Raw genomic sequence first — 13,534 nt, forward strand, 5'->3', positions numbered from 1 at the left:
GCTGGCATGAGGGTATGAAACGTGGCTGTGTGCCACCACCAAAGCCCCTTTTTGGGCGTGGGGTGTTCAAACACAAAGCAGGGGGCTGGGGGCAGCTGATAACCTTTGTTCTTGCCCAGAGACCACACGAGACACCATGTGGTGCTCTTGGGGTGCTCCTCACTGAGCAGGTCTACACGGTCCTTTCCTCAGACCAACTGCAATACTCTTACAAAAAAAAGAAATAACTGAATCTTCTGGAGCTACAGAGTCCTACAGCTCCAAAAGCAACATAAATTTATCAAAGGTCCTCATCACTCTCAAAGTATAAAGAAACAGGATAAACATAGGGGAAAGTGAGTGAAGTACTGCAAGGGGTATGAGTTCACCTTTTAACTAAAAGCAAGGTCTTGGGAGTTTGGGGAGAACCTGCACTTAGCTCTGGATCCTGTGTCTTTTCTGCCCTAATTTTTATTTATGGAATAAGCTGCAGAAAGCAGTTGTTATTTTAGAAATGAGTGTTTTTTATCTGAGCACTACTACCTATCAGAGATTTTGATATATTTTTTTAAAATGTTGGCTAATTTTGCATTTTGGGTAGGAAGCTTCAACTTCACATCAGTTCTACACATGCTCTTCTGCTGTGCAGCAGTTTGGACAAGACAAACCTGTAACCAAGACGTTCCTCCATTAATCTCTATGGCTTTTATCAGGATTTTATTATTGCTCACTTTACTGTGGACTTTGAGAAGATGTGGGGGGTATCTGAAGTAGTTTAAAATTAATCTTTAAAATATCACTGGGATGCAGGCAATTGTCCTTGTACATCCACCCAGCCCCAGTTCTTGCTTTTGCTTTCTAGCTGGTGAATAGAGCAGGGAAAGCAGGGTCAGGTGAGCTGTCCACAGTGCATTAACCACCTCTGCTCCCACTCCAGATGCCTTCCCAAATCCTCAGTCCCCTCCCAATACCTCTGTGCTGTTTCTCCTGCCTCACCCCGTGCCCGCAGGAGAGGGGAACTCGAAGGGCACCACCCCGTCTCGCCCACGCTGATGGTGGAAGGGGGTGCCCAGTAACGTCAAGGCAGGAAAGGTCTCTGAAAAGCAGCAGAATTAGCAACCACTTACACACCAAAGCGAGTCCTAAAGCAGGCAAAGCAGCAGCCAGGGAAGGAAGTGACCCAGCCCCAGCATCCTCCTTGTCCACCCATCCACCTTGGCACAAGGTGGGAGGCCGCTGGCAGCCCCAGTGCTGGCACCCGCAGCCTGCTGGAGGGCTCTCCCGTCGGGAGCCACGCCACTTCTGCTGGCACGGGCTGGGCTGTGCTGCTCTGCACCAGGATGGATCCAGGCCACCAGGGAAGGGATGCCAGCGCTGACTCCTCGGTGCCCACCTCAGATGACTGTGAGAAAGCAGCCAAACAGGAAGCCTTCAGAGCTGGTGCCTCTGTGTCGCCGCTGCCAGCCTCCCCTGCCAGCACCACACATGCAGCTTTGCCAAGCACAGAGAAGAGTTTGGATGTACTACAGTCGGTCAGTCCTTTGGATGAGATGTGAAAGCAGGGGCCTCGCCAATCCCACCGCCTGTCCCCAACAGGCTGTGAAAATCAACTGACATCCAGACCCCCATCTCCTCTTCCACCAGGCAGCTTCTCATGCCCATCCGAAGGCGGTAGATTGCTGTGGATAGTAGCTGTGAGGTTTACCCAGACCGCGGCTGCCGACCCGTGTTTGCGCGGATGGTCCCCCTGGAGAGGTGACGCCCGGCTACTTGGAGCTGGTGTACTTGGTGACGGCCTTGGTGCCCTCGGAGACGGCGTGCTTGGCCAGCTCCCCCGGCAGCAGCAGCCGCACGGCCGTCTGGATCTCCCGCGAGGTGATGGTGGAGCGCTTGTTGTAGTGCGCCAGGCGCGAGGCCTCGCCGGCGATGCGCTCGAAGATGTCGTTGACAAAGGAGTTCATGATGCCCATGGCCTTGGAGGAGATGCCCGTGTCGGGGTGCACCTGCTTCAGCACTTTGTAGACGTAGATGGAGTAGCTCTCTTTCCTGCTCTTGTGCCGCTTCTTATCGCCCTTCTTCTGGGTCTTCGTCACAGCCTTCTTGGAGCCCTTTTTGGGGGCAGAGGTGGACTTTGCTGGCTCTGGCATCCCGACGGTTCTTTATCTGCGTCTTGGAGCTGCTTGGAAAGAACACACACAGAAAAAAAAATGCTTTTTTGTCCTTCTACACTATAGTTTACTGAAAGATGCAAGAGTCTGAGTCAGAGACAAGCGACAGCTCTAAATCTGAGACAAACACCCCGTGGCCCTGTATGCGCATTTCTGAACAGCCACCAAGGACTGGCCTGGCCTGAGCATGTCATGTCTGTGCTTATCTTTTTTCTTTTTTTTTTTTCTGTTGAAACTCCCGTTACACCAGCCTTGTCAATGCTGCTGCACCCAGGCCTAGTTGGTACCTACTTAGTGAACATGGGCTGGAGGGTGAACGTATTTCTGAGAAGAACGTTCCAGTTCCAGAGAGAACACTTAACTCCAGCATGCATTACAACTTGCTGGAATGGGCCACAGACTGTTGCAGGTTATCACTGAAAACACCTTTATATAACACTGGTCAAAATTATTTTATATGCTCACTACAATCTCCAGTAGACGCTTTTTAGTTTGCAGGTAGGTAAAAGCTCATTCTGAGGGTGCTTGCATTTCTGTGGCTATTGTTTTACACCATGTATTCCAGTGGAATATAAAAACCACATAGCTCTTAGCTGGCTGAACTACAGGTATCTCTCAGTATGCACATTACCTAGCAAAACCACCAAAGAGTAGAAAAGCTCAGAGAAGGTGGTAGGAATCACCTGGCAGAGAAACAGGAATGTGGATGGGGGGAAAGAATCCAAGTGCTTTTGGGCCATGTGTTGCTGGAAAGAAGCTACACAGACTGGAATGGTTTCCTGCTTGGAATGGTTTCCTGCTCTCAGGAGAGCGAGCCTCCTCTGGCCTGTTTACATCAAACGCCTGAACCCTGTCAAGTTTTTCTTCATTAGGCCACAACCTGCAGGGCAGTGACCTGCAGCTGACTGCTGTCATCCAGAAGCACAGTAACAAGAGTATGTAAGCCCATCATAAAACGGGTTGCCTCCTCTACACTACAGATTTGCGTGTGTTTTACTATGTGGGTCGAGAATAACTGTCTGTCATAACCTGTTTCAGAGGACACTTTGAGTGTTCCCTTGAAAGGCAATGCTTCTCCAGGCTTTGCTGGAGGATCAGCTTCCAGCATCACCCCAGGGCTTGGGCTTTTACTGCTCTGTGCCTCCTTTGAAGATGCCCTAGGAATTACAGTCTGCTGGCCAAGAGAGACTAGAAGAGAAAAAAGAGCTTCAGGGCTGATGGCACATGGGGAATTGGGTAGAAGTAAATAGGTAAGGGAAAGCTGGGCTGTAACATATGGTCTGCACACAGAGAGCACTGGAGAGGGACACAAATGGTGCCTGTGCAAAGCAGTGGCTGCAAGCTCAGCCCTGCCCCTACCCCTGGGGAAGGAGTGAGATGCCCCCCTCCACCCCAGCCGGGCTTCTCCACTGTTGCCTGCACCTGCAGCCAAAGCCAGGCACAGCAGCTGTGTTGCAAACCACGTCTACGAGAAGTTCCCAGTTGCTCCCTGTGGGAACAGACACCTTTGATGCTGAGTCTGGATTTACATGCCCACGTCTTGACAGACACCAGCTCCTGCTTCCAAACCCCGTGAGAATCCTCTGCGGCTCCCAGTCCTCGGTCCGTGAGATGCTGCCCTCTGCCTGCAGCAAGCGCCGGGGCCGCTGCGGCTGCTCTGCCCTGCGGGGACCAGTGCTGGGCTGGGGCAGCTCCACGGCCCGGCAGGTGTGGGGCAAAGGGCACGGCTAAGCATTCCAACGGGGTACGCCCCGCTGCAAGCACAGGCTGGCACTGCTCAGCACGCTAGGGAGCTGGGAGGCACTGTCTCCATCACAGCCCTCCAAAATGCCTGCCTGGACAGAAGCCAAAAACAACCAAATGTATCAAAAGCTGTTGATGCTTTCCTCTAGTTGGCTAGTTTATGAACTTTATTCTAGTTCTGTTATGAACATGAATATATTTTCCTAGTTTCAGGAAACCTGCAGCTGTGACATATGTGGTGATACCACCTGGCTATCATAAACTAACATATTTTTTGTCTCCTTGAAGGTAAAGGAAAAGCAGTTTCACAGAAAGGTGACAGAGATGGGCACGTTGCAAGAGTAGTTCTCCTTCAGGTGAACTCACCCTGGTAAAGCTTCATGGCCAAGTGAGCTGAGGTAGGTGAAAAACCATGGACAAAGACCACGTGTAGAGACATGGGGGATGGTTCTGACTTGGCATGGCAAAGCACTCAGTCTGAGCATATGAATAAATGGTGCCACAGAAATGCCAGAAATCTCCAGCTGGAAGGAGCCTCCAGAGCCCACACTTTCCTTTGAGAATGGGGTGCCCAGGCATCCCCTCCTAGATTAATTTATCATATTTTCTTTAAAATCTCCAAAGATATGATTCTCGTGTGCTATGTGTTTGACTCTGTCACCTCTGCTCCCCTTTTCCTGGATGTTCTTTTCAGTGGAGGTCTCTGGAAGGGCATGTGCTGGATTACCCTGGAATTCCTGAAAACCCTTCAAAACTCTGACACCTGCCCTCTTAAACACCACATTTTCTTCCTCTGGTGAAGCCACAATTTTTCTTCCTCTACTTGGGAAGCAATATTGGGAAAAGAAATCCCTTACTGCTCTTGTTTGCAGACTCGAAAATGTCTTTTCAATGGGCTGGCATTTTTCTGAGAGAAGAAATAAATGTGCACTTGCTTTTTTTCTCTTGAGCCAATTTCCTGACTGAAAAACAGCACAACTGAAAAATGTAAATGACTATTTCTTAAGCTTTTTAAAAAGTGTGTCTGACTGAAATATGTATTAATTGTTAAGTGCACTTGTACTGTAGCTTCTAGAAAATGAGTACAGCACCCAACAGGTACCAGAGTGATTTCACCTCTCTCCAGAAAAGGTCACACCTAGAGGACAATTCTATCCATCTGATGGGCTAATGCCCTCAGGTAGTCTGGCCAGGATCCTGCCCTTCTCCCACATGCAGCTGTGATGAGGGAAGTCATGATGCTGAAGTCCAGAGATTAGCACAAAAGCTTTGGTGTCCTTGCTTCCCAAAGCCACCCATTTCTTTGCAGCCTACTGTTTAACAGGTAAGTAACACCTTCTTTGGGAACAGGTTGTCTCCCTTACAGTTTGTTTAGGCAGTGCCTGGTACAAAGAGCCTGACTGCATTTGCCGTGTGCTAAATAAATAATGTTAATAATGGTCAACAGTGTCACCAGCCCTTCTGTCAACAGTGCAATGCAATCCACAGGCAGGTGCTGCTCTGCTAGGAAGACAGAAGCAGTGGCATTACTCCTACAGTGTCCATACAGACAGCTTGCTGAGGGAAAATCAGGCAACCCTGAAAAAAATGGTTTATGAAAATCGTTGCATTTCTTTATTTTTCCCTAAAAGAATCCCAAACACACACAAACACACAAAACAAAAAAAACCAAACCAAACCAAATCAAACAAAAAACAAAAACAAAACAAAAAACCAACCACCCCAAAAACAACCAGGAAAGAGAAAACCTGAGAGGCTGAATAATGATTAATTTTTGTATTTGGAAGCGTTGCCATCATGACTGATTTCTCCACTGTGAGGATGACCAAGCACTGGCAGTGGTTGTCCAGGGAGTTTGCAGGGCCTCCATCCTTGGAGATACTCAAAATCCAGCCTGATGTGGCTCTGAGCAACCCACAGCAGCCAGCCTTGTTCTGAACGTGGACTGGACTGGATGTTCTCCAGAGGCACCTCCAGCCTCAGCCATTCTGTGGCTCTCTGAGACTGCAGCTGGGCACCTCTCCCCTAGAACACGCTTTATGAGCCGTGTTCCCCCCATGGACATTCCCCACAGGACACTGCACCCAGAGACTCTCACAAGGTCCAAGCCACAGGCTCTGGCCGTGCATGAGGAGGTGCTCTGAAGCACCACGGTGACATACGGAAGGTTTCAGGGTTTTGAAGAAAATATTTGGGCACATTTTTTTCTTTACAGCTTCGTATGCTCTGAGTCCATCAGTTCTCAATGCTGGCATTTTTTTCTTTCCTCAGAAAACCAACAACAGAAACAACCACAGTATTTCTTCTAGCCAGCTCCAAGCAGCAGCTTGCCTGCTGCTAGAAACCAGAGCAGAGCAACAGATACATCTTCCTTTGTGTTGACACCCCTTTCTCCAGCATCATTAAAAGGAAAATGAACTGAAAACATACACAAAGATACAAATCACTGTAGTCTCTCAGATCTGGGATGGGAAAGGAGCCCTGCTGAGAAATCTCATGTGAAGCTTGATGCTGTTTCTGTTTTCCCCAGGCCTGATATACTGAGAGATACTGAGACGGGCAGGAAAGTTCCCACAGCATTTTTGGCCTTGCTGCTGAGCCTGTAGGAGCAGTACCAAGCTGATCCCAGCAGTGTGTATGGGTGACCACAGGTGGATTATCAGCTGGACTTCTGGACTTCTCCTCACGCAGGGGTGGAAACAGTCCTTGGAATTTTTCCTAGTTTTTCCTATTAAAAGCTGTCCTTGCTGTGATGAGCTTTGTGGCATCCACCATAGATCCCCATGCCCACCAGGCCGCTCCCTTGCTGTAATTTCCTAATCAACCATAAAAGCTACATTTCTAGAATCAGCACTTTGTTCCAAGGAGGTTCTGGTGAAAAAATTGTAGGAAAAAAATCAAGCTCTCATCTTTAGGGCATCTGATATTCTGACATTTGTTAATCTTCTGATGATCTGTTTTAATCCTTGCCAGAGTAAATGAGAGCCAATGAGTACCTGCCGTTTATTCTGCCCCTTAAATAGGAATGTCCTGTTAGTTCTGTCCAATCCTTGTCCCTTTGCTTAGCTTCTCCTGCTGTATAAAATAAAGAAAACTTGGCTTTAATCCTACACATGAAGAAACGTAAAGTGGAATTTGCTGGTGCTTATTGTTGTACTCTCTCTGAAACACAAAGAAGGGTAACAAATTAGGGGATGTTTCCGCTGAAAGGAAAAGGCTTTCTAATGGCTTCATCTGCTCTGATGTGCTTGTAAGAGCACAGACAGCAGATCTGGTAAATACAGTTTACAAATTACCAGATGTCAGCAAATCAATGTCGTTAGAACTCTGTTTCTCCAAACTGCAAATCCCCTCCCTTTTATAATGTATGGCAATCTACCTGGAAGTTATTAAACAAGAATTTGCTCATCCAACAGGTGCCATTATATAATAATAACTGAGAAAGCAAGCAGATATTTTATGGTTATTTGGTATCAAGCTCTGCCTTAGGTAGTAAATGAGATCAGAAGTGTGATGAGTCACTGTGAGACACTGGTGATGCTGCCGCATGTGCAAAAACTGACAGTCCTATTTTGGACTCGAAAGAATTCCTCTCCTGGTATATAGTCTAGCATGTGGTGATGAGGTAATATTTGCTTTGAAGTAATGAAGAGGAGAATGTCCTAAAATAGGGTACACTAGTCTGAAATGCCTGATTTCTTCCAATGCTGGAGGGGCACAGAGATCACTTTTGGGATCCTAGGTCTCCTCCCAGGTAATCCAGTATCAATAATAAGGCCCCATCCCCAGTCCCATATGCTCTGCTGCATTTGGTGTGATTGCTCCTGTAAAGTTATAATTTGAAGGGCTGTTAACCTTGCAGACACACATGCGTTTCTTCTAGTGAAGAGATTCACACCTGCACTGTGGCTACCACAAAAATACATTAAAACTGAAGATATCCACTCCTTAACATAGAAAGAAATGCTACAAACTCACTCCCTGACACAGGCACACCAAGTTCCAAGGGATGGACAGATTCCTCTAGAAGAAATACAAGCAGAACAGAGCACTGAGACACTCTGGCGTCTTTAGCTCTCCAACTGATCCTTATCACTGCTTGTGTTAGCACAAAGCCTGGCAGTTCCACACAGGATACTCCCCACAGTAATCCTTTCTTTTCTATTTCAGCAACTCCATTTATGATTTTAGAAAATATTGTTTTAATCATCAGCAACAGCTGTAACTTCTTGAGCTACTTCTGCCCAAGCTGCAATTACTTCTCAGGGTTGTGGGGGTACCAATCAGAGATGCTCAGGTATAAATTAAGGAGCAGGACCCTAGATCAGAGCTCTCTGCAGAGAAGATATACTGAATTTTTAAAGAAAATAAAATCTTACTCATAATTCAAGCAGAGAGAGACAGTGCTGCAAGAAGAATGGCTGTTAGGAGGCTAAATAATACCATCCTTACTCTGATTACAGGAGCACTTGAAGTAAATGGGGGTTTAACCTGGGTCTGCAACCCCAGATCCGGTGTTAAGAGATGCCCAGCCCAACAGTTGATTTCCACTGGAATTGAGAAGGCTTTATATTTCATAAAAATCAGATTCTATGTTCTATCAAAGTTTTGTTACTGTGCATAAATGAGTACTTTTTAGCTTTAGCATGACTTTTTATAAGAGCACTCATTATCTACCTGCTTTGGAATACCTCTGAACTACATGCTTGGCCACAAGGTCTAATAAATGCAAGAAGGAGAAATGATGTTTCCTATAGATCAGTAACTGTTAAATGTTTAGGACAGCACAGCCAGTACCAGCATCTGCCACCGTTACACTGCAGTCAGCTTTCCCACAGAGTGACAAGGTTTAAGAGAAACCTGTATCTCTGATTCTATGATCCTCAGAGAGCCCTCACTAACACAGCCCAACAGAGAACACAAGCATGCTCACTCCATTCCTGGCGTTCTGTCAGTAGGCAAAACCTGAACTAAACAAATTCCAGTACAAGCTTCCTACACAACTTTCACAGTCATCAGGATTTGCTGCTTCTGCCACAAATCCTTTCCTTGGGCAACAGAATTCTGTTCCCTTCACGCCCCACTTCAACTCAGCTGGACCCACTGGGGGTCAACCTGTCCGCAGCAGCTTTGTCTCCTGGTGCAGGGTTTAGCTCCTGCCCTTAGACTAACTCAGCAAAGCTGCTCTGAAAGCACAGAGAGGTCAGCCTGGTAACCACGTACCAGCAGATGATCTCCAACTGACCTGCAGCAATCCTGCTGGGCAGAAGCAAACAGAACATCACAGAAGCTCAGCTACTCAGCAGCATCACAAGTTCTACATATCTTCTCAGTGATTTGCAAACTACAGACTATTGGGTCTGTAGACTATGGGTGTGGGAACAAAAATCATAGATGATTGGGATCTCTAATACTAATGACCTATTACACATTGGAAAAGTGCTTTATTTATTCCATGATGCACTGCTATCAAAAATAAAAAGTGTGGATTCAAAATAAATTGCGCTGTGCCGTATCAAAAACGAAGATCATTTGATCTTTGACCTCAGCATTTCAATTTCTTTGGAAAAGCAGAACACCATAAACTAACTGAATCTGCTATATCTAAATAGCTCCTTCCACAAGGGAGCCATGGCCTCTAAACTAGTAATGATAATAAGCCCAAAGAACTGTGATGGCCTTTAAGCAAACTATTTTAATGGTTTTATGGAGTAATGGAGGATTATCAAAATTCTAGACTATTTTCATCGATGCTGAAAAAGGCATCCATTAAAAATGTGCTAATTCAGCCATGGCCAAAAATACACTGACTGAGAGGGAGAAGAAGCCCCAGGAGATGAGAGCTGCTTCTGAGCTAAGGCAGCAGTTCTGTGAGAACCAATGGAGACGTGTGTGATACCTCTTCCTCCCACATGCCCCATCCCCAAGTTTCAGTAAGTTTCTGTGACCTTTTCCAGTGCTACAGATTATTTACGCAGCAAAAAGAAACCAAATTAGGGATAATACTCAAAAATGTTTACTCTGGCCATATCACGTTGATTGTGACTAATACACATGGATATAAAATTATACTGAAGTGGAAAGCTATGTTCCCAAATTAGACTGAAGAGCAGGTTATTGAGACTTCTAAGAGTGAGGTGGTGGGTATGTCACAAGGTAAGTATTACCACATATCCTCAATGGCACGGCTGAAATAAGCCCAGCAAAACTTTTTAACAGCCTTCAGGCAATACATTTCTCACTGTGAAGGTGACAGAGCCCTGGAACAGGCTGTCCAGAGAGGCTGTGGAGTCTCCTTCTCTGGAGCCTTTCAAACCCCTCCGGGATGTGTTGCTGTGCAACCTGACCTAGGAGAACCTGCTTTGGCAGGAGGGTTGGACTAGGTGGTATGGGTCTGATACACATATGCTCAATGGGCCTGGGCAGTACCACCAACACTCCCTCATGTTGGAAGTTGGACTTGATGATCCTAGAGGTCCTTTCCAACCACAGTGACTGCATGTGAGGGGAAGGAGCCGGGTGAGGGCACGATGTGTACAGCTGTAATCAGGCATGACTGGCATTCCTTCTAAATGAGAGTCTCTAAATTCAATCATCTTTTCCCAGTTACGTTACTCACACTTCAGCAATCCTGAAAATGATTAATAAAAATTAGTGGAAAGCATGCAATTAGTGAAAAAGTCAGGAATATGTGAAAGCTGCTTTATCATGGCTGCAAAGCGTGGGTGCCTGGGAACACAGGGTGCAAATGCAGGAGCTGTGGGTATCACACAGGTACATCCAAAGGCACCACATGCCATGCCACGAGCTAAAGGGCAGCGAGTGGCACAGAGGCAGATTTCATTGCTACAGGATACTGAAAATATTGTGTGTATTAATAATTAATTTGGCAAGGTAATAGCAACTTACTGTAAAAGGGAGATGTGTGACTATTACTGGAGCCTGTGGGGAAACAAAGACAAATGTCCTTCCCCAAATCTCACATCATCCAATAACCAGATCAGGAATCTGATCCAGGACTGCTGACACTTTCCTCTGCTGCAGCCACTAGATCACATTACCAGAGGCAGAGAGTCCTCTAAGCATTAGAGGTCATCTCCTGCACAGAGGAGGAAATGGAGAGCCTGTTACACGGAAGGAGAGGAGAAAAGCATGGCCAGGACAGCATGGCAAAGCTCCACCAAGGAGGGGAGCTAGCTACTCCCCAGAAACAGCCAGCGGTGAGCACTAAGGACAGGAGTTATTGAAGGTAGAAGTAAACCCTGTCACTGGAATGGACAATAAATTGTTTGAAAGTGTTCACTGATAAATTCATGCTGGAGATGAGAACAAGGAACCTCATTTACATCCTCACCTGGAAGTGGGAGGATGAGGGCAACAGAGGAGAAAGATAAAGAAAACCATACCTTCCATAGTTTAAAGACAAAACTGACTTAAAATAATTCTAGGATATGACTCTGACAATAGAAAATAACTGCTCTGTAGTAACCAGAGAATGTCCTTCTGTTCTGCATTGCTGTGCTGCTGAAGAGCTATTACCAAAATGCACAAAGGTCCCTCCTTTATTCTTTTCTTTATTGTTCCTTCCTTCTTTCTCCCACACCCATTTACAAGTGCCAGGAGGCTCAAAGCCCCATTAGGTTTGCTGTCACTTGGTCCCATCCAACAAGTGATATTTGTTCAGAGACAAACACGTTACTTTGAATAGCCACAGAGTTGGAAAGCTTGCAGCTCTCCACTGAAAGATAGTTTTCAGACCAGGTCAGCCCATGCCCAAATTCCACGTTGTACAAATTGCCTGGGAATGGTGTTTTAATTTAGCTCTAATTTGTGATAGCACTAGTATGACACAGACTTAGTGTGCTAGTCGCTATACTGATACAAGCAAAAGAGACACCTCCCTTCCAGAGAAATCAAAGCATTATTAGAGATACATCAATATTTATGTCAGGCAGGGTGCAAAAGTCTCTCTGCTGAAGACCTGGCTGCAACCACTAGACCAGCAGAGAAGAAAATGGGAGTTGCTGGACAAAATGACAGCCTCGAAATGCCAGAAGTCTTGGCTGGTTAGTGGCAACTAGAACAATTAAACGTAAGGCTTGCTTTTCAGAAGACAGGAGGATTTTCAAAGGCAGCAGGTTTAAAATGCCAGGGGAATGCCATGTTATCTGTACCATACTGTTATTTTTAACTATCCTTTTCTCCATCCTCCTACACTCACTTTCCTCCCGAGGTGTCTATACCTTTCATTTCCCACTGGTACAGTCTCCCAACCTGTTTCTTCCCAGATTAAGTGCTGACCGTTTGCTCTGCCTCCCTGCTGGTGCCTCTCTCAGCATGCACCCTCTGCAGAGCTCATTAGTGCCCCTGCTTCAAGAGGCACATCAGTTACAGGCAACTCCCAGTCCTTATCTTGAGTTGTGCCCCAGTTATCAGGCAGGTGCAATCAATAGGAAGGATGACAAGAGCTGGGCTGAGCACCCAAAGTGCAGGAGAGGAGAAAACAAGGGATTAATTCTGGCATGGCAGAAAGAGGAAGATGTGCCAGAAAGGGTGAGGCAGCTGCAGCATCCGTATCTGAAGGGTGGAGCTGCTGTATCTGCAATGCATTTTGAGGCTTGTACACATCAAGAATGGAAATAACCCACATTTATGTTGGGCATGGTCAGAGAGATCTTTCCTGATGGGATGCTCCCTACCTCCTGTCTTGTAGCACCCCATTAGTTAATCATTTTCCAGGTCCCATAATGGACCCAAGGAAGACTTATCCCTTTCTGTCAACATGGCATCAGCTTCCTTACCCTTTCTTCATCCACATTTCTCAATGTTTCACTTCAGTTCTTTTGATCTTCCCCATTCCTTCCCATTCCTTGATTCTGCCTGCCCTTGTGACACAGCAATGAAGAGTCTCACCAAACGCCTTCCCTGACTCTCCTTCACACTAGTGCTGAGCTCCAGAGCAGTCTCTGTTATTCCTTCCTCTCTGCTCTCCCTGTGCCTCATTTCAAGAATTCAAAGTTCTGAAAAAATGTCACATGCTTTTCTGCTCAAGCTTGCTCTCACTTTTCAGGGTAACTCACATCTGCTTTATTACTCCCAATAACCTTCCTGGAGGTGCACTTTCAGTTCCTCCTGCCCCTTCTTCCACTGCCTCCTGTGCACACTGTATTTATTCTACTGTCACCTTTGTGTTTTCATCTCATTCCTATCTTCCTGTCTTCCTTCACGTAGTATTTTCTGTTTGACAAGTATCAGCCTAATACATACAATTTCTCTCCTCTCAAGAGATAGGGTCACATAAATTATGCAAACAAGTTCTAAGTAAATATTTTGTGTGCTCAAAAGCATGTCCATTTTTCCTGACTCTGTCTGTTAGTCGAATATAAACATTGCTTCTGCTGACAAAACTTTGCCCTCTTAAATCCTTGGTCAACCCCACTGTTTCTTCCTCAGGGCACACCTCCTGCAATGATTCCCTGGCGGGTGGCCCTCTACCTTCAGCTGAGGCATCTCAACTCTGCAGGTAGCACATCTCATGTCAGAGATTAGTCCACTGCAAATGGAAATTCTGTCTTCCCTGATCCTGGGTTAAACACCATTTTTTAAACAAAGAACACAGAAAACCTTATTGCAATGGACCTCCC

General features: G+C 46.2%; 1 protein-coding gene across 1 annotated transcript; it reads right to left on the minus strand.

Moving 5' to 3' along the window:
* Nucleotides 1-1,745: 1,745 nt before the first annotated feature.
* On the minus strand, nucleotides 1,746-2,126 carry LOC103779649 (histone H2B 5-like). The gene has a single exon (XM_008947292.1). The coding sequence runs from the start codon at nucleotides 2,124-2,126 to the stop codon at nucleotides 1,746-1,748; it is 381 nt and encodes a 126-aa protein (XP_008945540.1).
* Nucleotides 2,127-13,534: the final 11,408 nt, after the last annotated feature.

Source organism: Merops nubicus, unplaced genomic scaffold (assembly GCF_000691845.1).
Source record: "Merops nubicus isolate BGI_N331 unplaced genomic scaffold, ASM69184v1 scaffold18569, whole genome shotgun sequence".
NCBI classification, from domain to species: Eukaryota; Metazoa; Chordata; class Aves; order Coraciiformes; family Meropidae; genus Merops; species Merops nubicus.